Source organism: Scedosporium apiospermum (assembly GCF_000732125.1).
Source record: "Scedosporium apiospermum strain IHEM 14462 chromosome Unknown SEQ_SAPIO_0154, whole genome shotgun sequence".
Lineage (NCBI taxonomy): Eukaryota > Fungi > Ascomycota > Sordariomycetes > Microascales > Microascaceae > Scedosporium > Scedosporium apiospermum.
Genome location: NW_015971855.1, coordinates 1025323 through 1051412, shown reverse-complemented (window position 1 = coordinate 1051412; position 26090 = coordinate 1025323). Strand labels below are relative to the sequence as shown.

The window sequence follows — 26090 nt, the reverse complement described above, 5'->3', positions numbered from 1 at the left end:
ACAAAAGCTCCGTGTGAATAGTGGCCGTCGAAACCCGTCGATCCGGGCTCAAGTGAGGGGAGGAGCAGAGGAAGAACCCCCGGTCACGCATCCCCGAAGAAGAAACGACATCACCAGACCTCTTCCGGACGGGAAACCGTGCCAACTTTTGCAATCTTTTATTATTTTGAAAAATATAGGCAAGTACGAAGACTGTCCCGCTTCATGACGCCTCTAACAGATGCTAATGATTTGATTGCCCTTCCTCCTAGACAAAAAGAAAGGAAAAATGAAGAGATATCAATCCGAAAGTCCATTTGATGACCCTAATTTTAGAAAATGCCCATCTGCGCCAGCATGCAAAGAAAAGACCAGATTATCCAAAGAAATGATTCATCGCCTCATTAACCACCGCCGCTCGTAATCGCCCTCATCACCTAAGCCACGACTGCGCGTGCGTTCCTCTGCATTTCCTCGAGGTACTGAGCATACCGCGACTTCTTATTGTGAATGCCGCACTCAGTCTTCTCCTGGCCCTTCCATCGTCCGGCGCGCTCATCCTCACCTTCGCCCACGGGGCTAGTCGAGTGCCAATCACCGACCGACTTGTAGCCCCTATCGAGAAGGGCGTTGTACGGGACATTGTTCTCCTTGATGTAGTCGTGCACCTGGTTGAAGGACCAGCTCACCATGGGGTTGATCTTGATGATGCCCGTCTCCTCGTCCAGTTCGATGACGGGGATCTTCTGGCGGGAACCGCCCTGGGAGCGGCGGCGACCGGTGAGGATGGCCTTGACGCCGAGCTCGGCGTAGGCGCGCTGGAGGGGCTCGACCTTGGCAATCCAATCGTACATCTCGGATGCTGTCTCGTACACCTTCTCGCCGTATAGAGACTTGAACTCTTCGACGGTCTGCGCGCCGTGGGGCTTGAAGATGTGGACTTTTACCGAATATCGTTGTTGGATCTTCTCGACGAGGTCGTACGTCTCCTGGAAGTGGTAGAGGGTGTCGAGGAAGATGAGGTCGATCTTGGGGGATTCCGGCCAGTCCTTCTGGATCTTGGATAGCATGTCGATTGTGGCAAGGCCGGTCAGGCCGAAGGCGGTGGATTGGTATACATTAGGGAAGAGGATCTTGGTGAATCGGAGGATCTCCACGGGGCTCATCTTCTCGAGCTGATCGTTGAGGAAGTCGAGATATGGCCCGGTAAGAGTTACTGCAGGGGCAGGGGATGCCTTGGCCTTGGAGGAGGCTTCGTACTCGGATGTGGACGACACATATCCGGACTCGACCTCGGAGTCATGGGAATCCATCTTCGTGGTGGTGGTGGTATCAAGAGACTCGCTGGGTGCAGGAAGGGCCGTCTCAGAAACGGTACTTTCAGTCTGGGAGGTGAGTTCGGAGTTGGAGGGGGTCACGAGAGATATCTCGACGGCGGTCTGGGTAGATGTGAGGGTCGCCATGTTTTACAGGGGTTGAGGGGTAGGGGCTTTGGTGAGATATATAAGAGGCGTTGAGGCGTGTAAGAAGACTGGGGTAAAGATTAAAGGATCTGCTATGGAGGAAATATCTTCACTAATAACGCAGCTCTGCGGGTTGAAAGTGTCTTGATGAATACCAGGCAGGTCAGGAAACGCAATGATCGAGCCAAAACCAACGTTGTCGAGGGGATGACGAGGATCTAAGTGTGCTTTTGAGAGAATGGAGGGGACGGAGAGAGGCCGGGATGTTTTCTCTTAAAGGCGGTAGTCGATCACGCAATAGCAGTCCTCTTCCGAGAAAGCAAGTGGCACACTTTGGGGGTATGGACTTACACGCCAGTGAGATATGGATCCTTGGCCCACACCTCCAGTCATCCACTTATACCACTTACACTACCTAAGGCTGGTGGTACAGTACATCAGACGCCATGCTACACCTCCGGGTTTTCTTGAGGGAAATGAAGGTTTGAATCAATGCCCCATTCTCCCTCAATTACATGCATAGAACATCATCGATGTACCATTGACCGTGCCAAAGGTGAAATACGAGGTAGAGAGGAGGCATTGGGTCCTTCTTTGCTCGACCTGCCGCTGTTTCTCGAACTCGACCCTTAACACCCGTTGATCGTGTCGATGGCAGCTGTCGATTTCACCTACACATATCTGATACAGGGGCTCAACCCGATTTGAGCTGACCCTTCTAGGCAGATCCATGAGGTATCCAGTCTACGTCTACCTAGCATTACTAATGAACCAAACTTTTCTTCTTTTTTTACGCTTTTTTGCGGGAATAGGCAGGCGTAATGGGCACAAAATCTCTTACACCGGCCCGTAGTGAGGTTTGCTTGTAGGTCATCGATGTGGTTATAAACCCCAGAAATCACGACATCGGCGCTAGTCCTTTCGTGATCGAAGCGAAGAATTTTCATTGGCCGGCCGCTCTTTCTTCCCGATAGCCGTATGGGGTATACAGGTTTCTCCGAAGTACTACGGCCTATGTTTAGCGGCGGCACCAAACCCAAAATACCGCAAAACTACATAGATGTACATGGCGCTTCACGTACCCCTGAAATAACTCGTCGAACGGATTTAGCCCTTCTTTTTGATGCTGAGAGAAGAACAGAAGAACTAAAGGCTGTGGGCGAGTGCTTCCCAGCAAGGCAGTCCGCATGTTTGGAAGAGTTCGCCGAGTTGAGCAGTAATATGCCGTAGGAAAAAAAAATCCGTTACCAGGCTCCTGGTAATGGGGGAGTTTTCGATCGCGTTGGGCTGCCGAATTGGAACATTGAAATTCTATGACGCGCTTCAGCCTCATCTTGTTATTCGTGGCGTAAGTGACGACAGCTCTTGGCCTGGTGAGACTTATCCACAATCCACCGCGCCTCCCGGCCTTACCAATCAAACGCCGTTAGGGTTGTACGTTGGCATCTTTTAGTCTCCTCATACGAATGGACGCTTCTTTGAAAAAAACTTGCAAAAAAGTGCCGGAGAGGGGGGGCAAGGGATATTACCATCCGTTCAGTCTCCTAACGGCAGGCCCCCCCGCAGTGATTTAACTCCTCAACCAAAGGTTGGTACAACACGACTGGTCCATCGAGGTCATGAAGTCTGTATAATGGCCTCTTCTCCGACCAATCTGCTTCAAGACATAAAAATATCCCAGTACGGAGGATCCGACCATGGGAAGGGGGCAGTGGTCGTGGGAAGGCACTTACACGTTGACGGCCAAGGACGCACCTTATTCCGGCTCTCGCAGCCCGACCGAGTTCCTTGACATCCGAAGTCCCTGACACCCTGCGCGCGTAGCGGCGGCTCCGAGTCCCGGAGCGAAGTCCGATGTGAGGGGGGTGTGTTGTTGCCCACCCCTCGTGTGGTCTTGGTTTGGGAACGCACGACCGAGGCTCTAATATCAAGAAGCCAAGCCAAACCATATTTACCAGCAACTACCTCCCAGGTTCGAGCAAGTTGGACCTGATAGCTACTTGTGAGAGGAACAGCTCCTCAAGTGTAAACCAAATTATTGTAGAACATTACCTGCCCGGGCTTAGAAATCCCTTCAGAACGGTATTCGATTATTATGGTATCAGTCTTGCCACACTTCTTCTACTCAGCGGTATGGGTATGGGTGCCTTGACATTGCCTACCGTATAATCCCGCACGGGACCCCACGGATAGGTCGTTGACACACCCCCCCTACCCTAACCATAAACCAGCTATCACCCCTGGTTCCATTATTTTCTGATTTCTCATCATTCTGCAGCGTCCTTGAACGCACGTTTCCTTGGCCTTATCCAAAATGCGACCTCTATCGAACGAAGTCTGGAAACGCCACTGCAAGTGGGCTATTGCATGGCTGTGCATATATAAAACTTTGCTATGTGAATTTTCTGCTGGGTAGCCTATTTCTCGAGGTTCGAAGTACTGTACTTTGGGGAGGGGATGCGTGGGGCCGTGTGGACTATTCCGAACTCGCAGGAGATTCGGCGAGTGTCGTGCGATCTACGATGGGGGCTGTCTTTGTTGATTTGTTAGTCCTTGCGTGCTGAGAACGATGTGACTGTAGATAGTGGATTTCCATTTCGTTGGGTTCTATCGTAAGAGATTGGGCCTTGCTTTCCTTTATTCTCATCGAGCGGAGTGCTGGCATTGCTTCTGTAAATTCTGGGCGAAGTAAGGTCCGGCATAGAGAGGCCATTTAGACTGCAATATTACGAGAGACATTGCATATCGACAGACTCTATTTGACACCAGGCGGTGCTCTTGTAGGATTTCAGCAGTGGTACTAAAAGGGCCTGATGAGAAAAAGAAATATCCACCAATGTATTCGGAGAGACTCCTCAAGCAAAGGGTTGCAGTCATGGGCCAGGCGAGAGGGCTTCGGTATACATACTACCTGCCTAAGCAAGCTCTATTCGTCGTTTTGTGGCCCCGGGTATCCCGAAGACAATGGCTAGATTTTCGGCGTACGTTTTTAAGCGCCTTCTAGTGATTACTCTAGAGGAACGGCATGGCTTCCGCGCTCAAGACAGAGGGCTTGGGGATGATCGGAGGGGAGTGATGCATTCGTAACGTAATACTCTGCGAAGAGTGTTTCGGCTTGCCCTACAACAAAGCTTTACATCGATGATCGACCCCGATGAGCACCTCGAGAAAACCGTTCTTCACAAACCCACCAGATGGCTTTGTAGACATCTTCAATAGTCACCTAGCGCGTTATTCGAGCTTCTTTCCATTTCTCATCATCCCCATGGTTATCCCACTCAAGGGGTTTGGCGGGCTTCTTTGCCGCTGTATCCAGTCTCCGGAATAGACAGAACTTAGAAATGAGATTCCATTGTCGTCGAGATGCTGGATTTGTAACTGAACTCAATCGGGTCGATACTTCTCGGGAGTAAGCAGAAGTGATGATTCGGTCCGGCTATTCGTTATAATTGATCTTCATTGTGAAATTGAACAGATGACGACGGAAGCCCATATTACTCAGACAACCAATTATAAATCCTCGTGGCGATATGAAGGGCTCCAAGGTTGTTTCGGTGTGTGTTCGTTGCCCTCGGTTTGAGATTCTCATCTCGGTCAGGCACGGGCCAGCGGGTCCCGGTCATCGGGCGGCTGCGCCGGCGAGTGTGCCCCGGCTGTGAGCCGGAAACAAATCGTCATGGATGAGAGATCGAACATCTCCTGTGAGGGCACCGAGGTATTTGAACTTTCATCCATCTCATATAGATACATCATTGAAAGTATCACACTTTCTAGTGACTATAGAGAGCGGGCAAGGTTGGTGGAAGTAGAGCTGGCGCTGCTCGATCGTGGAGGATTCGGGTACAGTCTACGAAGTATTAAGAGCACAAGAGTGTAATGTTGGTTTCTCACATGCGCATGTTGTGGCGATGAGTTTATTGATCCATCGATTTATTTCCTCAATGCTTTTTTTCCCTCTTGTGCCAGTCCGATGTTCTCCCTGGTCCGACCAGTTCCTTGGCAACGGAGAATTTTAACCCCTCATGTTCTCAGTCCAAACTACGCATGAACGGACTCGGGGATAACGTTGTTGCTTGTTGGTCTCTCTTTCAAATTTGTTGCATCTTGTATAATTTACGCCGGTATTTTTGTATATTTTGTACAGAAACAAGCCTACGTGGCTCGTATCGAATTGTTCTCCGTCGTGTTCCTATTTCGTGCCTTGTTGAGGAAGCTCCGATTCCGTCATTGCCACTCATCAAAATCAATTGATCTTTTTGCCCCGCAGATTCAAGAAATTCCGTGCCCCTCATTCATTCATTGTTCCCCCCCACCACCAACCCAACACAACAACCCCTCAGCATCCAACCACAATCACAATGGGCAGCCAGACAGGAAGCCCTTCGAGCTCATCGAAGGCGGGATCGGCCCGGCCGCAACTCACCTCTGAGATGCGAAGCAGCTCCTTCCTGCGCGAGCACCAGCAGTACCGCCCGCCCAAGAGCCCGGACACCCACTACGGCATCGACACCGTGGTCGAGGACATCAAACCCCTGTCCGTCTCTTCGCCCCAGAAGCCCTACGTTCCATTCAAGGGCATCCCATCCGAAGAGAACCCGCCGACCATCATCGAGGGCGTCAGTCATGACCTGAGCCATCAGATTTGCGCGCCGCTGCCCGGCAAGAAGACGAGTCGCTTGATTGCGACTCTGTTCTATAAGAGGCATCCTGACGGTCCCGGCGGGAGCCCCATCATTCCGGCTCACCCGACGGCGGCTCAGCTCGCGAGCTCGGCCGCTTCCATCTCGTCTCAGACTTCCCAGGAGATCCCCGCCAACCTGGCCCCGACGAACGATCCCGAGAAATTCCCCCTCGAGCCCCCGGCCACCGTGGAGCCGGAGCACCTCGACCACCTCTATGGCTCCTACATCTCTCCGCTGTGCATCACCTCCTTCCTACATCTCATGTCGACTTTCCCCCTCGCTTCGGGGGAGAACGAGGTCCACTCGTCGCATCGCTGTCTTGATAACCCGGAACACCCGCGCATTGTCGAACTCACTCTCTCGCCAATTCCTTCCCCCGACTATCTAAGCCTCGCCGATTTGCGAAAGCACGAAATGATTTACCGCTTCGAGCGCGAATGGAATGTCGAGGTCATACTGCAGCACGACACCCTCTGGAGACGGTACCCGAGGCTCGTCGTCTTCGACATGGATAGCACCCTCATCACGCAGGAGGTCATTGATCTCCTAGCCGCCACGATCAAGGACCCTCCGGACCTGGCGGACCGCGTCGCTGACATTACGCACCGCGCTATGATGGGCGAGCTCGAGTTCGGCGGCGCTTTCAGGGAACGGGTCAAACTTCTCACGGGTCTTCCGGCGGATTTCTTCACCGAGCTGCGTGCCGTCCTTGATGTCACTAACGGCGTGCGGCCGTTGATCAAGGCTCTGAAGCGGCTAGGTGTTAGGACGGCCGTGCTGTCGGGCGGTTTCTTGCCCTTGACCTCGTGGCTCGCTGGCGAGCTTGGCATCGATCACGCCCATGCCAACGAGGTCGTTATCGATGAGGTGACTAATAAGTTGACGGGCGAGGTGAAGGGTATCATTGTCGGCAAGGAGAGGAAGCAGGAACTGCTGCTCCAGATTGCGAAAGAGGAGGGAGTTGATCTGTCCCAGGTCATTGCTGTTGGTGACGGCGCGAATGACTTACTCATGATGGCTTCTGCTGGTCTCGGCGTTGCGTGGAACGCGAAGCCCCTGGTGCAGATGGAGGCTGCGGCGAGGTTGAATGGCGATAGCTTGCTTGATTTGCTGTATCTCTTTGGATTTACCTCGGAGGAGATTGCGTTGCTGACTGAGTAAGCGGGGAGAGAGCGAGAGGGCGGCGAGACAGAACCGTCGTTGTTGGAAGATATCTTACGCTGTTATTTGTCCCTGTGATACCAGTCTCACTGCATGGTGCCACAACGAAGAGAGACGATTTACTTGTTTTGCAAATAGCTTGCCACCATAGAATGCGATTCATAGATATCAAGGTAGAGCTTGGGAAAGGAGGGACAGAACTATAAGGGAGCTAGCGAAGCACATTGGTTAAAGCACCGGGGATTAATGAAGGCTTCCGAGGAAATCAAGCATCACCACTTAGGCGTCGTCGATGTGTATATAGTAAATGTCCGCTTGTATAATCTGTTTAACCCAAAATGCTCACTCCATTCGTCTATGTATGTACACTAGGGGAGCCCGTTGGATCCTTTGCAAAACCCCCGAGGTTCAGTCTCTATTTGTCCGACCCAAGTCCCAAGGTCAAAAAAGTTGTTAGAAGGCTCCCGGATCTATCTAAACTGGGAATTTAAGGGTATCCCTCCTTGCCCCACTTGTTGAGCCTGTCGTGGACATCCTGTTGTATCGATCTCAATTAGCACGCTTTCCTTCTTATATTTGTCGTCGGGAACTGGCGGGAGCACATACCTTGGGGAGGGTAACGGAGGGAAGGACGACAGCGTTGAGAGCGCTGGGCGCCTCCTTGCCGACCTTGTGCTTGGCGAGGGTCTCCTCCTCCCAAGGGTTCTCTTGAGCGGCGTTCTTGGTGTTGCCTACACGGAATGGGACAATGGATTAGCCTATGTGTTCTTGTCCATAATGGAGGGTTCTCGGTTGCGGTAAAGCTCTTGCGCGGGCTCTCTCGAAGTCGAATGGGAGGGAAAAAGTTGGGGATTGTAACGTACGGAAGTAGGTCGCAGCGCCGACGAAAGCAACGGCGACACCAGCACCGAGAATCTACAATATATCCCCAAAACACGTCAGTCCTTCATTCACTCCTATATCCATCATGTTTTTCCAAGAAACCTAGCACGAGGATGGTATGGCTATATGACGCACGAGAGGGGTGTTGCTGCCGGAGCGGCTGGCAGCCTTCTCCTCACCGCTGAGGCGGCGGGCAGTGGTGGAAAAGAGTCGTCGGGAGGCGATCGAGGACATTTTCGTCGGTTTGTTTGGCGGGTTTGGAGGAGTTTTCGGGGTGGATTGGAGGTTCAATGGGTTGGAGTTTGGGTGAGAGAAGGGTTAATTCTGGGGTGAAGCTATCTCGTATGATTATGTTTTGCTGCGAGGTTCCCGTTTTCTTCCTGTTGAATCACGTGGTTGGGTGGTACGGTGCGGTCCCCAACCCGAGGAGAACCGGAAGTACCTCGCCAGCATCTCCGGCGGGAGTCTGGAGAGCACGACAGTTTGGGGTCCTTTGGCTTGGACTTTGCACTTGCATAGGGAAGTACTCTGTACAGTACTCTGTACGACGGTATGCGTATACAGGAGTCTCGGTCTAGCTCTATCAAGATGAGAGCTTCGTCGTGGCACCACCACGCGATTGCGTGCAAGATACCCAGTCTCTTCCATCATCGATGTACACTCTCTTGTCGCATTTTTGTTCTCCAGCTGTTATCTTGCATTCCGGGATTATAAGACTACAAGAGATTGGCTCTTTTAACAGCTTCTAGCAATTGAGGGAATGCTCTTATACAGAGGTAATTAGACTCGGATTGCACAATCTTGACTCTTTCTCTCGCAGCTTGGTCATGAGAACTTGATTGCATCAATTGATTCTCAATTGGCTTCTCAGCCTGGGCCAATGAAATTCTTGGTGTTTTCATCATCGCTGCAGCTCTGAGTCTCAGTAGGGCTGTCTGCCAGGTGTCCTGTCGGCCAGCCGGGCCGTCAAATGGAAATTGAACCAGGCAATTCTCTTTTGGTCAAGCCAAACTTGTCGATCGGTCTGCGAAAGTCCACGTCTCTCAGAGGAGTACTTCGTAATTACGTAAGCGTGGGCGATCTCGGACAATAGCCAGCAGCAATGGAGGAAGGAGTCAACTGCTGCATGCAAAATGACTTGATCAATTGCAGCATCTCGCGGTCAACCTCAACTCCTATTGGAAGCAGCACAGCTCACAAAGGTGAAAGCCAAGGCGCGTGCATGTCCAATTGTCCTTGAATGTCCCCCACGAACACGGATTGCGAAATGCCCATGAAGAATCCTCGTACTTCGAGATCGACTCGTATTCTTAAAAGAGCGTGTCTCGACTATTGATATTGATAGAGAGAATATTAATACATTAGAAATCCTCTGTGGCCAAAGCCCGGTTTGGGGTGGCTGCCCAGTAAAATAGCAGGGCTGGCGTTTAAGAGCAATTTCACCTTGTCATGCCGTCCAGTCTTGGTTTGTTCGTGGTGTCTTTGGTGGTCTTGCTCTCCCTCTCCGATTCTACCCCCTTTGTGACCTCGCTTCGTGTTGGCATGGGGGACTCGAGTTTCCCATCGTCACTCAGCAGCCAGCACGCACTTCGCCAGCGCTTTGGCCCTTGATCATCCTACCCATCCCTTCGTTACGTGCCCATCCCATTTCCCCCCCTCCCTCCTGTATTTGTGTGTCTTGTCTGTCCCTCCTTTTTTTTCATCACCCGGGTGTTGCCCGTCGATCCTACGACTCGACCAGTCCAAATAATAATTTCACTTTCTTCGATTCCGTTTCTACCAGAACCATATTTTCCGGCCTGCCGCTCCTTTCACCTGAACCCGCCGCATCCAGCCATTTTCATCCCTCCTTTTTACCTGTTTCATCACCCGCTCAAACTCTGGTTCTTCGACCACTATAACCAACGTTTGACGGTGTCGAAACTTTGGTTCCGCGTTCAACCACCCTCATTTGCCCTTTCGATTTCTCCGCCGACGTCGACGCTCCTTATCTCGCATTTTCCCCTAATTCCCACCTTTAGTTCTTCGCGTATATCTCTTCGAGAAAGAAAACCGCTGGTCGCAGCCATTTCTCGCATTCACAACAAAATCTAATCTCGCGACGACCTGCAATGCTTTAAGAGACGCGACGACCCAAATCAGAGAAAAGAAAATAGAGCGATTCGTAACCCCCACGGATTCCACAGACACCGACACCGAGAATCGAATCGATCAAAATGGCATCCCAAAGCCCACCCCGGATGGGGTCCCCAACACAAAACGAGGACGGATTTCGAGAAGTACCCGCGAGACCCCCGAGTATAGTGTCCTCGCGGATGACGGATATTGCATCAGACGACGGAGAGGAGCCGCATTTTCAGTCGACACGCCCCGCTCAACGACGGAGTCTTGTACCCTCAGAGTCGCGACCAGGAACAGCCAGGACAGGCGTCTCATCGAAAGGCAGCCGGCCTCATCCCCAGCCGCTCAGAAATAATTATCTCTCGGGCGTTGCAGCTCAGCGGGGCAGTGTTGGAGCGGGCAGTATTACGAGCTCGATTGGAAGGACGCCGAGCACGAAAAGCCGAAGCCATGTTCCTTCTCTAACCTCTCACGCATTCTTCCGTCCCATGAGCTCTCAGAAACTTCAAGCCCAGCGAGGCGGGCCCCGGCCCTCGGCGATAGCGAGACAAGCAGAGTCGGCACAGGATCCGAGCAGCACCGCACCGAGCAACCTCCAACAAAGCCCGACCTCCCCTCCCCCACGACCCTTAGGTTTAGGCGAACCACGCAGCGAAGATGGTTCTTTCAATGCACCACCATCCCCCGGTACTGAGGTGACCGGCCACGAAACTTTGGATAGGACGGCGAATACTAGTCCGACTCAGGGCCACCATACCGCGCATGGAAGCATATCGGAGAGCATGCGGCCACTTCAAAAGAAGAAATTCGAAAACCAAAACCTAAACATTACTGTGGATAAAAGTTACGCAGAGAGGTCTTCAGCCATCGCCGGGGTCCTCAAATCCCCTCGTTCGTTCCGCTCAAGCTTCTTGCTCCCTGGCAATATCAGCGATCGTGCGCAAAGTTCAGCGAACCGAGACCTCGAGGGGGCTGAGAAACTATCATCAGGGGCATCGACACCGCATCCGGAATCCGTCCACCGCGGAGCAACCCCGAACAAGGCCAAGAGTCCTCAACCTCAACCGCCCCGCATCGGAAAGGTATTCGAATACTTCGAGGGAAATACCGTTTTCTGTCTAGGTGGAAGATGGCAGAATTCGAGGCAACGGCCGGTAAATGTTGCGACTGGGCTTATGGTCGTTGTGCCTGCTGTGCTTTTCTTCGTCTTTTCGGCCGATTACCTTTGGCATGAGGTCTCTCCAGCCATTCCCATTACTTTCGGTTACTTGTTTTATATCTGCATCTCGTCCTTTATTCACGCATCCGTGACTGACCCCGGGGTATGTTTTTTTCTCTTATGTTTTCATAAGAATGTTCGTGTTTGCTGAGATAATTTGCTAGATTCTCCCACGAAATCTTCACCGATTCCCACCTCCCGAAGACGACGATCCACTCCGAATAGGTCCTCCGACGACCGACTGGTACCTCATTCGATCGGCAGACAAGTCGTCTGCCGCCATGGAAGTCCCTGTTTGGCATTGCCGCACCTGCCACATCTGGCGACCGCCTCGTGCCCACCACTGCAGGCTCTGCGATAATTGCGTTGAGACGCAAGACCATCATTGCGTGTGGCTTAACAACTGCGTTGGACGCCGAAACTACCGATACTTCTTCACCTTTGTTAGCACAACGACGCTTCTCGCCGCCTATCTCATCGGGGCCTGTCTTGCCCAAGTCCTGATCTATCGGGCCCGGGAAGGAATATTGTTCAGCGAAGCTGTGAGCCACTTCCGGGTCCCGTTCGCCATGGTGATTTACGGAGTCGTTGGTCTGCTCTACCCGCTCGCCTTGATGGGTTACCACATCTTCCTCATGGCCCGCGGCGAGACGACACGAGAGTACATCAACTCGCACAAATTCGTCAAGACCGAGCGTTACAGGGCTTTCAACCAGAGGAACTGGATCAAGAACTGGATAGTTGTCCTCTGCCGGCCAAGGCCGCCGACCTACTATAAGTTCAAGAGCAAGCATTCCTTCGGTGACCAACGGCTTAGCGAGCATCGTGGTCGGAGAGCTCGCAAGGATGCTACCCAGGCTATGGAGATGGAGGCCGTCAAGCCGGCGTCTTCAGGCTTCCAGGGTCCTGTCTCGCTCAGGAGTCAGCGGAGTCAACAGCTGAACAACTAGGCGTGCCATTTCGAATACACTTTCTTTTCTGCGAGCCGTCTTCATCATTCTTGACACATCGCGCGCTCTTGTTTTCTTATGTCTTCTTCTTTTTCTATCTTCTTTTATCGTGTCCTCACTTGTAGCGGCGCCTGGCGGAGTCTCGTGGCACTCGTCTTCTACTTTTCTCACGTACCGATATATTACATTCAGCTTCACAAGCGGAGACCTCAGTGGTCATTCTTGATGCGTCAAGTTACTACTACCTACCCACTACTTACTTAATGTGTTGTCACTCTCTTGCAGAGCTTTCTCTCTTATTTTGTCTCCCTATTTCCCCAACTTTATATATACCCACATCTTCGATACACTACCGACTTTTTCGATTTTTATTCTTCTCTACTTCTTATCTGTTCTTTATGTTTCGACGATGTTCTTTTTTCAAGTTTCTGGAAGGAGGGGAAAAAGAGGAATGTTATAAGCTGGACAGAAAAAAGCGGCCATGTATTCTAAGGATAAGACACCGCAGCAGTTGGAAGTCTGCGTGAGAAATAAAGAGCGTTCTTGATAAGCTTCTCGATCCTGGTCGAGCCGGGTCGTTCATTGTACTTGAAACTGTTATCGCTTTTTTTCTCTCCCTGGAAGTTTCATAGAACTTGTTGAGGATGATTCGTGTGTTTGGCATGGTATGGGCAGCACTTGAGTCTTCGAGAAGAGGTCTAGAGGGAAGGCAGAAAGACCGGGAAGTCCTAGATGCCTACATAGCTCAAGGTATTTAGAGCCCCTCCTTCGTCTCGAATGGCCAAATTGACTAAAGCTCGCAGTCAGAGAACACATCGGAGAATACCGTGACGGCAACGAAGCAAACTTCCAGTATGGCCGCCTCGTGGATGAGCACATCGCCTAGGCCGGTGCCGCTTCGATCTATAACACTTATTCCCGATCCTAAGGCACCAATCTACAAAGGAATCAACCAATCTATCGCTACCACACAGATACAACAGAACGTTCATTGGGTTAGCAAAAAGAAAAGTCGCGAGATCTTCCGCGTAAGCCTGGTAAAAGGCTTCAGAGGCATCTGGGCCCGGGATTTCACCATCGGCACGAGCCCGACTTGCGATCTCGTCCTGCCGGAGCTGCCCTATGTCGATGACCTTCACTGCATATTGCGGCTAGATCGACCCTGGAGGCTCATCCTCCAGGACGTTTCGAAGTACGGCACAGAAGTGACGTATAACGGAGAAGGACGACACCCTTTTCCCCGGAAAGGCGGGAGGTGGATCGTGGGCGGCGATCCCAACCTTGAGAACTTTAAGATCACTATCGAGATCACCAACTACCTTCGGTTTCGGCTGGAGACGAACTACGGCCTGGTGGCCCGAGACGATCTGTCCCTGATCGCTAGAACCCACGGTATGGCGGATGTGTCGGAATTCTTCTACGACGGGACATTTACTGCCACTCTACCGCAGCCGGACAGAAGCATGGGGATCTTGCTGCGGGTGGAAGACATTGGTTCCGGCGAGTCTTCGAAGGTGACGAAAGGTTGGGATGTTAGCACCGGGGCTATGTATGCGATCAAGGAGCCGGCGAGAGAGCCGAAGGATGATCCCAATTTCGACAAAGAGAAATGGAGGCGGGAGATCAACACCATGTCCACCATCTGGAAGACGCGGGCGCATGGACAGCAAGGTATGCGTGAGCGGCGGCGGGTCATTATTCAGCTCATCTGGGCCAGCTCTCCTGAACACCCTATTCTTATTTACGAATACTCCCCCTTCGGTACGGTCAAAGACCAACACGCCAAAAGACGCATGAGCCTGCCTGAGACTGAGCGTATCTTCTCCCAGTGCCTTCAAGCAGTGGAATTTTTGGACGAGGTAGTGGATTTGCAACATGGGGATATAAGACCGGAGCATATACTTGTCATGCGACGTCCTTTCTCCCGGTACGACGACGACATCCAGGTCAAACTCATAGGCTTTGGGGAGGCCGGGAACCCAACCCGTTACTTCCGGGGCGAGCTCGAATGGGACGTCTACCGCTGGCCGCCGGCATGGTCTTCCAATAAAGGATTCACGCGTGCGACTGCGGATATATGGTCGGCCGCTATGGTAGCACTGGAGATGGTAAATCCATCATTACTTCCTCAGAGTGAGCGTGATTGCACAACTCTAAAGCGTCGGGTCCTTCGGGCTAGTTTCGACTCCAACCAAAGTACACAAGAGGTCTTGGCGATCCTATTGCGATGGATACCAGGCGGATGATGCGTCGCCATTGGGAGTTTCCATTGGCTTGATAGAGGCCCTGACACCTCATCCCATGTCGTTTGGACACACGAGGATACTAGTTTCAGATAGTTAGAGTGAATCCCTTCCAACAGAGAAATCAACCCCGCAACTACCTTCCCTCCCTTTCGTCTTCTCCCAAACTCCCATCCGGCGATGCCCAAGCCATCATTCCGTAGACAGCAGAGCCGGGGCAAAGTGTTCTCTCTTTCACGCAGGCCGACCTAAAAATCCTAGAGCAGTGGATCGCAGGTAGTCTCCTCCCTATGCCTCCCCCTAAGCTCATCCTATCCTTGGATCAACGACCTGCTAAAAAAACCGTCAATCTCCGCGTTGCAATTCACGGGAGGAAGATATACGGCAGCCAAAGTCACTGTGCTGCATCATTTTCGCGTAAACATAGTCAAGACTTAACGAAGGGTCAAGGGCTATTCCCAACGAGATCCCCTCTAGAAAAGAGACATCGCGTCTAAGTTCCCAGATAAGCTGGGGCACATCGCCCAGAGGTATTCCGGAAGGAAGTTATACCCGCATATACTTCCCCAGGGCTGGAGGTATGTAAGATGTGGGGCATAATCATCAAGGTTATATCCGAATGCCTCCCGGGAGAGTTCTTTGTTTCTTGCTTTCTTGTCGGCACTCACTAGATGTGACTATAACTGGCTTCCTACACTTGATATTCATTCAGAGCTGCTGTCTCCTAGTCTGTAGATGACGCGGAATAGCTTCCTTCGAGCACATCGATAGACGCCACATTGACGAGATTTGGCGATAACTGGACGCCGATGCCCGTAAATGGCGGGCACTAAAGAGAGCTATGGCAGATATTGCGAAGTATACAGACCATGAGAGCAGAGAGAGGTCTCGGAGGATATTCGAATCGCCTGTATGTACTGAGGTACCGAGGTGGTTGGCTGAAATTGGGTTAGCGTTAATTTTTTACAAAAATGGGCTGGGCAGACGACAAGGGAGGTACGTAGCCGGATTAACATTAGTCCGGAATCCTCAATGGCACGAGACGGAACATGCCGCGAAATAAATCTTTAGCTCCAGCAGCAGACATCCAAAGCCGATGTAAAGATCCAACACCACTCTCCAACGCCGCCAAGGACAACCAAAGACCGCAAAGATGTCGATGTTCCGAGCCAAGAAGCTCGATCTGGGCTGCTTCATCAACACGCGCATCATCCGCGACCACACCAAGCGCAAGGTCTTTGAGCAGTTTGAGCCCGAAAGGTTAGCAACGAGCACCACGCGATCCCCGATTTTCCCTTCTTTCCTGCCTCCTTGCTAGACGAAACCGTTTCAATCCGGGGCAATTCTGCGGATATGGCGCGATGGTTCAATTGGCTAACCGTCGGGATTGTAGGCAAGCTCTGCGATACATTATCCGCAACACGACTCTCCCCCCTCGCGTGCGCGCCGAGGCGCAGCTTCAACTTTCTCAGATGCATTGCTACACGAGGCCGACGCAGGTTAGGAACAGGTGTATTCTTGGAGGAAAGACGAGGGGTATCCTGCGGGACTTTAAGCTGTCTAGGGTAAGCATTGATCGTTATGTTTCTGAGCTTGGAAGCTCCGGCGGTTCAGAAGAGCTCGCGTGTTAACTATAACCTTTTCAGTACAACTTTAGGAGACAAGCCCTCGATGGAAACCTCCCTGGTGTGAAGAAGGCGAGTTGGTAAAGGAAAAGGAAACGAATCTTATTGTACTATTACGGACGGGTTGGCGTCTGTGTATTATAAAAGGGAGACCGATCTCCAATATACATCTATTCAAGTGGGGGTTTCCGGCATCTGAATACGTTCCGTGGGAAGACTCCTGCCGTTTGAATCCCGCGATCAGGATGATTCTACCAATGTCAATTTCTGTGTGAGGTGAATCCACGACACGAGACGTCCAAGGTGTACTAACACCTCCGGCCGGAACCTAACACAATTCATGGCAAAGGGCATTTCATGTCCACTCTTGAATCCCTGGGGTAACTCAAGCACTTCAATTACGTCTCTTGTCTTCGGCGATGAGCCTTGCCTCCCGGGCGTGTCTAATTTCGCAATACTATCTTCTTTCCGCTCTTTACTCGCCGCTGCCCGCTGCCCGTCCGCTGTTCACCGTCCGCTGTCCGTCTCCATCACAAAAAGAAAAGCAAATAAAAAAAGTTTTCCTAGACCGATCTATAAAGCCCATGCCTCAAATCTAGGTTTTCAACGCAGCAACCGCCGGCCGCGGCGGGATGGTGGTGGCGGTGGGACGACCACAGGAGTAGATGGCGCCGTCGGAAGTCGCGCCGTCGGAGGTGCTGCAACAGAATTAGCTTCAAAAATGTGCTCACCAGCCAAGACGTAGGCGGAGTGGGAAAGACAAAGGAGAGGAAACGGGGTTCCCTCACTTGGAAGACCCAAAGGTTCAGAATCCGGCAGGAGAGTGCTGGCGGATTCGTTTTCCTCGGGGAAGTTGCTCTTAGCATTCGGCGTGCTCTTAGCATTCAGTGTCGTCGCCGTGCTGTGGTTGAATGCGGGATTCTGGATGTGCAGCTCTATGCCGGAATCGCCGCTCCCGGCCGAGGCTGCATTCCCATTCCTTCTGCGGCACCAGCCGACGATGTAATAACAAGCTATTCCAACGACTATGAATATGCCAATCCCGGCGCCCAAAATACCGTAGTCTCCGGCCCTCATCTTGTTGTTGTCGGGGTTGCCTGCAAGTTCCTCGGATGGGTTCGTGTGGATTTGGCCGCCACCACCGCCGGCACCGCCGCCGACTTGGCTTTGGGGTAAGGTATCTCGGTTCAGGAGAAACATGGTGATAAGGCTATGTAAATTGGGATTTAGTTGCCCCGCGAGGAGAGATGGCTCGTGGGTGAGAGCTTCTATCGGGGAGTATCGGATCTGCAAGTCTATGAAGGATACGTCGAGTAGGCCGAAAGAGGAGAGCCAGGATAAAAAGAGCTAGGTGAAAGAGAGAGCGAATCGGTGTGTGGTGGACTTGAGAAGGCCTGCGATGACCGACGAAGGAACTTGGAGATTTGATGGAGAGAGCGGCACGGACTGATTTGACTCGGAGGTAACAAGGAAACGACGAGAGATGCAGAAAGGGCGCGGAGCAGAAAGGGCGGGAGAGAGATTGTTGGCAGATCAGAAGGAAGAACTCAAGCAAGCATTCGACGTCGCTCCTGCTTAGTAGAAGACGGAGGGGACAGGCAACGATACGGGGAAGGAGCAGCCCGCTCGCCGATTCGCTGTCTTCCAACACGGGCCTGTAAACCTGCACTTACACGGATTCAAGTTCGAAATAGTCCAAGTGGTAGCGGGAACTGCCCTCGTTTTGCAGAGATAACTGCCCTCTCTTCTCGGGGTGAGACTCCAGGAAGTTGGGATAGTCGACCACCGCCTCCCTTCTTGGTTTCCTATCGCTCGTTTAATTCACTCGGTCCCTCGTACGAGTACGGCTAGGCGACCGCGAAATACTTAGGGAACGGATCCTTGACAGAAGCAAGTCAAGTGCCAAGCTCGTGGTCTTCTCTTTGATGTTTAATACTACGGAAGAGACCAAGGCCAGTATCCTTTCGGCGAAGCCATTTGGCAATTACTTTAAGCCTCCGCTAAGGCGTGATGCCTCTCAAGCAGTAGTCTTTTCCCGTTTCCTCCTTGTCATCTTGCTTAAAAAAAGAAAATGAGAGAAAATGATCTTCATCTGCTAGTGGCGAGGTGAAATGTACCCAGCTGAGCTGACGCTCACGATAGGCCCTCCACCCCCGAGATGAGCGAGCCCAGATTCAAGGAACTGGGAGGTTGGTTGAAATCGCCCCTAAGGAAGAAGCAATTCTACATGCGGTTTCACCGCGCCTCTTCATCTCCCGCTGAGTCGTTCAATCCCGTGCAAGCAAGCAAACAAGCAGGGTCTACGTCGACTAATAGTCTCAAACCGTGGCAGGCAAAGGAAAAAGGAAACATATGACATATCATCTGGATCGCCAAGTTCTGAATCGCCAGGCCTCTCCACACTTAACGAGCTAATTCTAACGAATGACGGCAATTTCCCATCTGGTTGCTGCTGGATTCCTGCATCGGAAGAAGCGTGTCCAGTTCCGCGAGAGCGCCATCTGCTTCATCCCATTCGAGGACGGCGGCATAATCAAACACTACCATAGGAACTTATGTCTCCGTAGTTGGTCAGAGAAACCTCGAAGAGCAAAGTATTGAATCGAAGTCGCTTAGCGTTTTCTTTTCTTTTCCTCCTTTTGTTGGTGCGCCTTTATGACTGGTCGATTTATAGATCTGATATTACAGATCAAGGCCTTCGTTTTGATAGTCCATGCCACGGTCTTTCGTACTGCCGTTACCGGCGTCTGAGTGGGCTCACGGCACACGATTATTGCCGCCCCCGGCTCCAGTTTGGCCACGAAGCTGTGCACAAGAGAGAACCATGGTCATCTGTAGATGGGTAGAGAAGTTGGGGAGTCAATCTACCTCGGAGTTGTGTCTTAGATTCATAGGGCAATGAGTGGGTGGAATGCAACGAGCACCGCTCAAGGTTCAACGTGGTTAGTCGCAACACTCTGCCAAAACTGCAGGACGCTGAATCGTGTTAAACACATTTCGAGGAATGGTGCCTATGCATTCTTGACGTCGCCTTGTCTCATATCTATCTCGATGACCGATCAAGGGAAGACTCAGAGGAGATCGACCTTTGTGCGGAATTTCAACCCTCATTGGGCTTTAAGGAACCAGCACTCTGGTGGAGGTGCTTCCCACTCTAGCTGTTACGCCAAAGAACGTTCCATCTGTATCAAAGTGTGGGAACAGGCGGAAATAAATCTAATTCGCTCCCGAGTTCCAATCTTCCCCGAGGTCCTCTTCTAGAACGCCCACAGCGTCCAAGTGTACTTCGTAGTGTTAAACTCCCCCCAACTCCCAATTCCCGTCAGAAGCAATAAGATAGGGCATGAACACCTAAGCAGGAGTGAACGCAACTTGGCATCCATTGACAAGCGACAAAGTAATCCCAGACTTTAATTGTATCTCACGCTCATCGGATCTTGGCTCGACAGCACTGAATCGTTGAAACATCCTTACTACGGTATAGGAGAGCAGTGTCAAAGCTAGCTGTTGGCCGATACATATGCGAGGCCCTCCGGAGAATGGAATCCACTCCCATCTAAGAAGATGATGGTGTTAGTGATAGAGAATAATATGCCTTGCAAACATGGGCCATAATACGTACGGGGTCCGCAAGTTCTCCCATCGTTCTGGACGAAAATCGTCGGCATCGGGGCCAAAGAGATCTTGTCGGCGATGTAGACTGAACATAGACCACCTCACAATACATCCCTTGGGAATCAAGAGAGGCGAAGTGCCGTCCGGCCCTCCACCAACAGGAAGAACAACGTCTTTTATCGCCTGTCTACCTGTGGTTGGGACGGATGGGTAGAGGCGAAGGACTAGAGTAGCCGTATCATCATGTTAGACGAGAGGAAAGATCGGGTAGTCTCTGCCTTCGCGAAAGAGTCTTATACACAGGGGCATCATGTGTTCACTTACGCTCCTTGATAACAAAGTTCACGTAACGCATGTTCTTCATCTGCTCCCACGTCGGCTTCTCACCCCCAAACAGAGAAATATCTTCTCTCAGTTTCGCCACCACGTCAGGCCGTCTAGCAAGGATCCAAAACAGCGAGGACAGCGCGCTGGCAGTAGTATCCCGCCCACCGAGAAGGAGACCAAGAATCTGATCGCGGATCTGGTCATGCGTGGCGCCTGTCTTAGCTAACTCCTCCAGGAAAATGTAACTCCGTTCGGACGCCTTGTTTTTGCTCAGCGTGTCCTTGATGTATCGCTCGACGAAGTCGACGTAGACCTTGCGGCTCGCCTCGAATTCCTTTCTGGGGAGGTACGGGGCGATGCTGCCGATGCGGGAAAGGTTGGCTGCGCTAGGCACGGCGGCGTCGAAGGCTTTGATGAATTCCAGGGCCCCTTCTGTGGGGCTTGTAAGAGTGTTGGTTGATTGACCGAACCTGTTCTGTTGAATTAGCTAGCCGCCATGGGATATGGAATTGGGGGGGACCGAAGAGGTGGTGGGCCTAACATAAATTCGGTCGATGAGTCCATCGTGAGCATGTAAAACAGACGTTGCATGTCCACCGCCGATCCGTCAGCGGGAATCTTATCCAGGAGATAATCAACATGACGATCCATGATAGCCAAGTCAGACACCTGATTTCGCATAAAAGTCGGCCGGATCAAAGCCCTCGCATCATGCCACTCCTTCCCATTCGTCGAAAGAATCGAATTCTTGCCCACCAGAAGCAACGTTGACGTCAGCCTCGGACCCCTGATGGGGAAGTTCTCAAACTCGCGGGTCAGCACGGCCTTTATGTTCTCGGGCTCATTGATGAAGAAAGTCTTCGTCCCGAGATATTTCGTCGTGAATGTGTTGCCGTTTTCCAGGAACCATTCGTGCCATTGTTGGACGATGCGCCCCTTGCCGGCGCTCTTGATGGTGCGGTAGAAGACGTCGAGGCCGAGTATGGGATCTCGTTGGGGTAAGGCATTTGCTGGCTTGCAGCCTTTCTTACGCGCCGTTCGGGAGATGACGTAGTTTCTGTAGCACGCTCTCTGAGCCACGAACGCGACGGGGACGGCCCAGAGGGAGAAGATTGTATGGCATGCCGTGAGATGTTGGCCGTGTACTACAGAGTAGTACGTATCCGCGGCGGTGCTGACAATGTAGGCGGCGAAGGCGGCAGAAGCGCCTAGATAGCTCAGCTCTTCGAAACTCATTGCGTGTAATACAGTGATTAGAACAGCTCGTACATGGAGAATGTTGTAAGAGTACTCTTAGCAAAGATATTGGGTCGGGCCATTGATAAGAAGATGGGGGCACATTCCTACCTTTATAGCAACGGAACCGGCGGGTCATGGCCCTGGAATGTAGAATACGGTGTGAGGTGAGATTCACGGTTCAGCCGGTCTTGAGGAATATGTCATGTTACTTTGAGTTGGCCGACGGGCATGCAGATCCTTTCCTCTGCGTTTTGACCCGATAGTCTGGCAATCCCAGAGCAAGCGAAGTGTGGTTCCCGTGAGAATCTCACGTCAGCCCTTGGGACGTGTGAAATACAAATTTGGCGATTCCCCGGGCCTTTCCACGCTTTCACGGCCCCATCTCTGGTCGAAATACGAGGGATTTGTTCTCACGGCTGGCGATGCATTCCAGCCGGCCTTAAAGCCAAATCTTGTGAATCCGCCGAGCAGGGAAGCCGTCTCGATCGATGAAGTCTCCCTTACATCCTATACGGCCGAGCTTTTGTAGAACATCGGGTAGGGGGCGGAAATTATTCTCGACGAGCCGATTCCGTTTGTTTCTCCCTCGCTGCCATGTCCGTTATTGGAAAGCAATAAGGCTCGTGATTCGTGACGAAGACTTCAGATATGTTGTGTGAGACAAACCCAGGCCCGCGTTGCACATCTTTTGTCGGGGCGCCTTGTTCCTGTGAGGAGACTGGGAGATGGACAACACTTCGAGCTTCTTCGATTCATAGTAGTAATTCTATTTTCGCGTTTCCATTCACCAACACGCCTCTCGTCCCCAACACATAAGTCTTCGATCCAGGAATCCCAAGGTTTAGAAACCTCCCACAAAACAAATAGATGATAGCCTTCCCTATTGCAAACATGTTGTTTTCCTAGGTCCTCGTACCTTGGCCCAATCCTATATCATAGAAAACGGGACCAGTAATTTCCTTCGTCTAGTCCAACATGCGCCCACCCCCCAAAACGCCAGAAATGCAGTTTCCCTTCTTCGAATTCGTTATAATGATGTTCGCCCCCGAATAGCTTACAAAAAAGCACCAAGCCTTAGCCGTGACCACAACACGGTTATACATCCAGATTTCTCCTCGACGATCTTTGCGAGCCCCTCTCAGCCGGCACCCACGCATCACTCCCTTCCGCGCTCGACCCAGACCCTCCCGTCATGGCGCTAACGCTAACGCTCACGGGAGTAGGAGCAGTCGCAGCCGGAGGAGGCATCTGGACAGGAGACAGCACCTCACCCTGCTGAATCGAAGCCTCGCTCGTGTGCTCGGCGACGCCGCCTACTTTCTCCATCGAGTCGATCGACTCCTTCTCCTTGCCCTTCCCAAGACCGCCCATGAGATGACGACCTGCGACGGCCCCGCCAATTCCGAGCGACGCGAGAGCGGAGCTGAACTGACCGGGCAGTTGACCCAGGGCCTTACTCTTCCCCTCGTTGTCTTCTGAGAGCACCCAGACCATACCACCGACAAGCCCCATGAGCACGAGGGCCGTGAGGATCCCCGCGCCGGCGCGATCACCCGTCGTTATGGGCCTGAACGTAACGCTTGTTTCCCGCCCGATATCGTTCGTGCCGGCGTCCGGATTCCCCACACTCGTGCCTCCCGAATCGGCCGTGACGGGCCTCCGCGACTGGTCGATCAGATTCGCCAACGTAACCTCCAGCGCCGCCATCTGCTGTCCCAACCCCGTCGATCCGTCCCAGGTGCCGTTGTTGTTCCACTTGAGACCGCACATGCGGCCGTTGTCGCCGCCAGTGCACTGCTTGGCGGCGGCGATGGACGAGGCGCGTAGCCACGGCATGATCCTCCCGGCGGATTCCGGGTACCACTTAACGACATTGGCGAGCCACCGGCTAAGGTAGGCCTTGAAGGACTGCTGGTCGATGTTGCACCTATCGACGGGTTCACAAGCCACTTCCGTCATGATGTCGTTGTTGTCTCCCTTGAAGAAGATCGCCGAGCCGTTGAGCAGGCCGTCGACCCGGTCCTTCCAGACCTGCTTTTCGGTGTAGTTGTACATGGCCGCTGCGCCTAGCACGAACCCTCCGATGTTGTACGTCCATTGGTACGGCGTTAGCTCGCTGCAGTTGTCGTGGATGTGCGCGCCGTCGTAGACATTCCACTGGTCGTCGATGTACCCCACGCCCCTGGTCCAATCCCACGTCTTCTCGGCCCACTGCGCGTACGTGTCGTTCCCCGTATACAACGCCAGGCGGGCGCCAAGCGCGAAAAAGCAGGCCTGGGAGATGGTGTTCTTGTAGTCGTAGCCGTTGTTCCAAGTGAAAATCTGCCATCGCAGCCCGCCGTTGCAGTACTCCATGTTCCACCGCGCCGCCTGCGTATTGAAGACGGCCTGGGCCAGCGCCAGCCACTGCGGCTTGTCCGCCGGCGGGTTGGGGAAGTTGTACTCGGTGGCCGACATGACGGCGAGGCCCCAGAACCCTTGGTCGTCGTTGCCCTCCGTGTGGGTCTGGTTGCGGGGCATGTAGTCCGCCTCATCGCCCACTTGGAACAGGAGTCCCGCGGTGGTGTCTTCATTCCATGAGGTGTCGCCCGTGTAGTACCAGTAGTCGATTAGCGTGCCCATGAGAGCGCCGGCCTCCCACCCTAGAAATGGAGGTTAGTTTCCCGCGCATGGGTCGAGAAATCGGACGTGTGATGGTTACTTTGCTTATCTTTAGACTTACAATAGTATGGTAAGGGGATATACCCCGGTGTGCCTCCTGGTTGGTTTCCGGGGTAGAAGGACATCATGTCCGCAGCCATGTCCTTTGCAATGCTCAGGACTGACTCTGCAGGTCCAATGCATTAGCTCTCCATCAGTGATTCCAGCGGTTCCCAACAAAAGGTTGTTCTATTCCCCCAATTTCCCTCCTAATTTCAAATTGAATCGAAAAAAAAAAAAAAAAAAAAAAGATGCCACTCCGAAATGGTTGATATTTACCTCGTGAATCGGGATTTAAATCGTATGCTGCCGTAATGGGACTCAACGCCAGCATCGTCATGATACAAGCGTGGACCGCTGAAGACCCAGCTCGCAGGATCGGTGTCGGCCCCGTTGGCCGCCCGGCGTCTGGTTGATCGGCACCCCGCCAAACAAGCATTTTCTTCGGTTAGGGCGGGTAAAACCCCAATTGGGATAGGAGGGGTTTTAATCGAAATTGATATTAATAAGTTCGCCGAGTTATAGCATCAGACTAGTGGAAGAGAGTGAGAGCTGGGTGTGTAGTAGCAGGAGTCAAAAGAGATATATATCATGAAAGTTCCAAATCCAGAGCTCTGACTGTAAGAATACTATGTAAAGAGAGGAAATGTTCGTCGAGGGATCAAAGAGAGGGTGAGAGAATTTGTGCCCAGAATGAGCCAAGAGTGTGTATGCGTCAGCTATATAGATGGTGATCGGAGCAGCGACGTCAGATTTGGGGATGAGATCACTGGCGACCAAAGAAAAGGGGAGCCGGAGTAGTAGTGACGCCACAAAAGGGAAGAGCGGAGTGTATAAACTGGGCAACACGTTGAAGTGCGTCTCCCATCAGAACCCCTCATGTGAGTTTGCTAGATGGAAGGTGGTTTATCCCCAAGACTCAAAATAGGTCAGAGACCAGGCTTGAGAAGAACACGTTCTCAGCTGTGCCTGCTGGCGATTGGAGCCCCGAGGTGAACTCGAAAGGTGGCTGCGGGGGAAACGGAGGGATTAAGACCAGGCTGCATACGCGCCCTTTCTTTGCAGAACGGGGCGGTCGGAAATATTACACTCGGCTGCGATGCGTGATGGTAGGTTGAGGATGTATTTTGCATGTGTTGTGTTGGTATGCCGGTATGGGATGGGGAGTCGCCAAGCTGAGGGAGTTGCTGGATGCGGAAGTCAACGAAAGTTGTCTGGTTGTCTTCTTGCTGAGAAGTCGTCCTAACGGCATGCAGGTCTCTCACGTCATGTCCGGACCTTGGCGACGGGGTAGGCTACGGGCATAAGAGAAAGGAAAAGGCTGGGGGAGAGACAAGAGAAGAAGTGCGGAGAAAATAGTGAGAAGAGAAAGCAGAAGAAGCAAGCCAAAGGCAGCAACCTGAATAAGATCAACCTTGAGGGTTCAAGTTGGGTAGGGCAGGACACAACGTATTCTTCGGAGCTGTTTAAGATCCAAACGTGGTCGGGACTAGACCAAAACGACGATTGGAGTAGCATTATTAAGGTTCCGTTCATTGTTTGCATCCCTGACCTGCAATCCTAACTTGATTGCTTGGATGGGCAGCTTGAGCCAACACGAAGTGATCCACTTCCCAACGTGCTCTGACTTGGAATCGGGGGTCCAGTCTGTCTCAAAGGACCCTCTTTTGTGCACACGACACCACATGGGGACGAACATCGTAAACTAGAAACGGCATGCGCGTTGCCCTCGGCTTCGGACGGACCTACGAAGTACGAAGTAAGAACACGCTGAAAGATCTGGGGTTGCTTACGCGCTACGGGATGGCAGTTAGCATGGTCCTGCAGTCCTGCAGTTCTGCAGGTTTTCGGCAGCTCGGCGAACGAAGAATGTGGTGCTCGCTG

General features: G+C 52.3%; 5 protein-coding genes and 4 pseudogenes across 5 annotated transcripts; 4 read left to right on the top strand and 5 right to left on the bottom strand.

The window, feature by feature from the left end:
- Positions 1-416: 416 nt before the first annotated feature.
- On the bottom strand, positions 417-1442 carry SAPIO_CDS10057 (annotated as a pseudogene; the record flags this gene model as incomplete).
- Positions 1443-5800: 4358 nt separating this feature from the next.
- SAPIO_CDS10056 lies at positions 5801-7285 on the top strand (annotated as a pseudogene; the record flags this gene model as incomplete).
- Positions 7286-7772: 487 nt separating this feature from the next.
- On the bottom strand, positions 7773-8401 carry SAPIO_CDS10055 (uncharacterized protein; the record flags this gene model as incomplete). Its single annotated transcript, XM_016783715.1, has 4 exons — positions 7773-7820; positions 7892-8016; positions 8149-8200; positions 8303-8401. The coding sequence occupies 4 exons, from the start codon at positions 8399-8401 to the stop codon at positions 7773-7775; spliced, it is 324 nt and encodes a 107-aa protein (XP_016639159.1).
- Positions 8402-10383: 1982 nt separating this feature from the next.
- Positions 10384-12457, top strand: SAPIO_CDS10054 (Palmitoyltransferase ERF2; the record flags this gene model as incomplete). The annotated part of the gene is made up of 2 exons (XM_016783714.1): positions 10384-11610; positions 11672-12457. The coding sequence occupies 2 exons, from the start codon at positions 10384-10386 to the stop codon at positions 12455-12457; spliced, it is 2013 nt and encodes a 670-aa protein (XP_016639158.1).
- An 854-nt stretch (positions 12458-13311) lies between these two features.
- Positions 13312-14703, top strand: SAPIO_CDS10053 (annotated as a pseudogene; the record flags this gene model as incomplete).
- A 1150-nt stretch (positions 14704-15853) lies between these two features.
- SAPIO_CDS10052 (uncharacterized protein) lies at positions 15854-16409 on the top strand (the record flags this gene model as incomplete). The annotated part of the gene is made up of 3 exons (XM_016783713.1): positions 15854-15960; positions 16094-16265; positions 16347-16409. The coding sequence occupies 3 exons, from the start codon at positions 15854-15856 to the stop codon at positions 16407-16409; spliced, it is 342 nt and encodes a 113-aa protein (XP_016639157.1).
- A 519-nt stretch (positions 16410-16928) lies between these two features.
- On the bottom strand, positions 16929-17525 carry SAPIO_CDS10051 (annotated as a pseudogene; the record flags this gene model as incomplete).
- Positions 17526-19825: 2300 nt separating this feature from the next.
- SAPIO_CDS10050 (uncharacterized protein) lies at positions 19826-21503 on the bottom strand (the record flags this gene model as incomplete). The annotated part of the gene is made up of 4 exons (XM_016783712.1): positions 19826-19881; positions 19948-20025; positions 20265-20737; positions 20809-21503. 4 exons carry the CDS (start codon positions 21501-21503, stop codon positions 19826-19828), a joined length of 1302 nt encoding a protein of 433 aa, XP_016639156.1.
- A 1098-nt stretch (positions 21504-22601) lies between these two features.
- On the bottom strand, positions 22602-24307 carry SAPIO_CDS10049 (Glycosyl hydrolase family 76; the record flags this gene model as incomplete). Its single annotated transcript, XM_016783710.1, has 2 exons — positions 22602-24148; positions 24229-24307. The coding sequence occupies 2 exons, from the start codon at positions 24305-24307 to the stop codon at positions 22602-22604; spliced, it is 1626 nt and encodes a 541-aa protein (XP_016639155.1).
- Positions 24308-26090: the final 1783 nt, after the last annotated feature.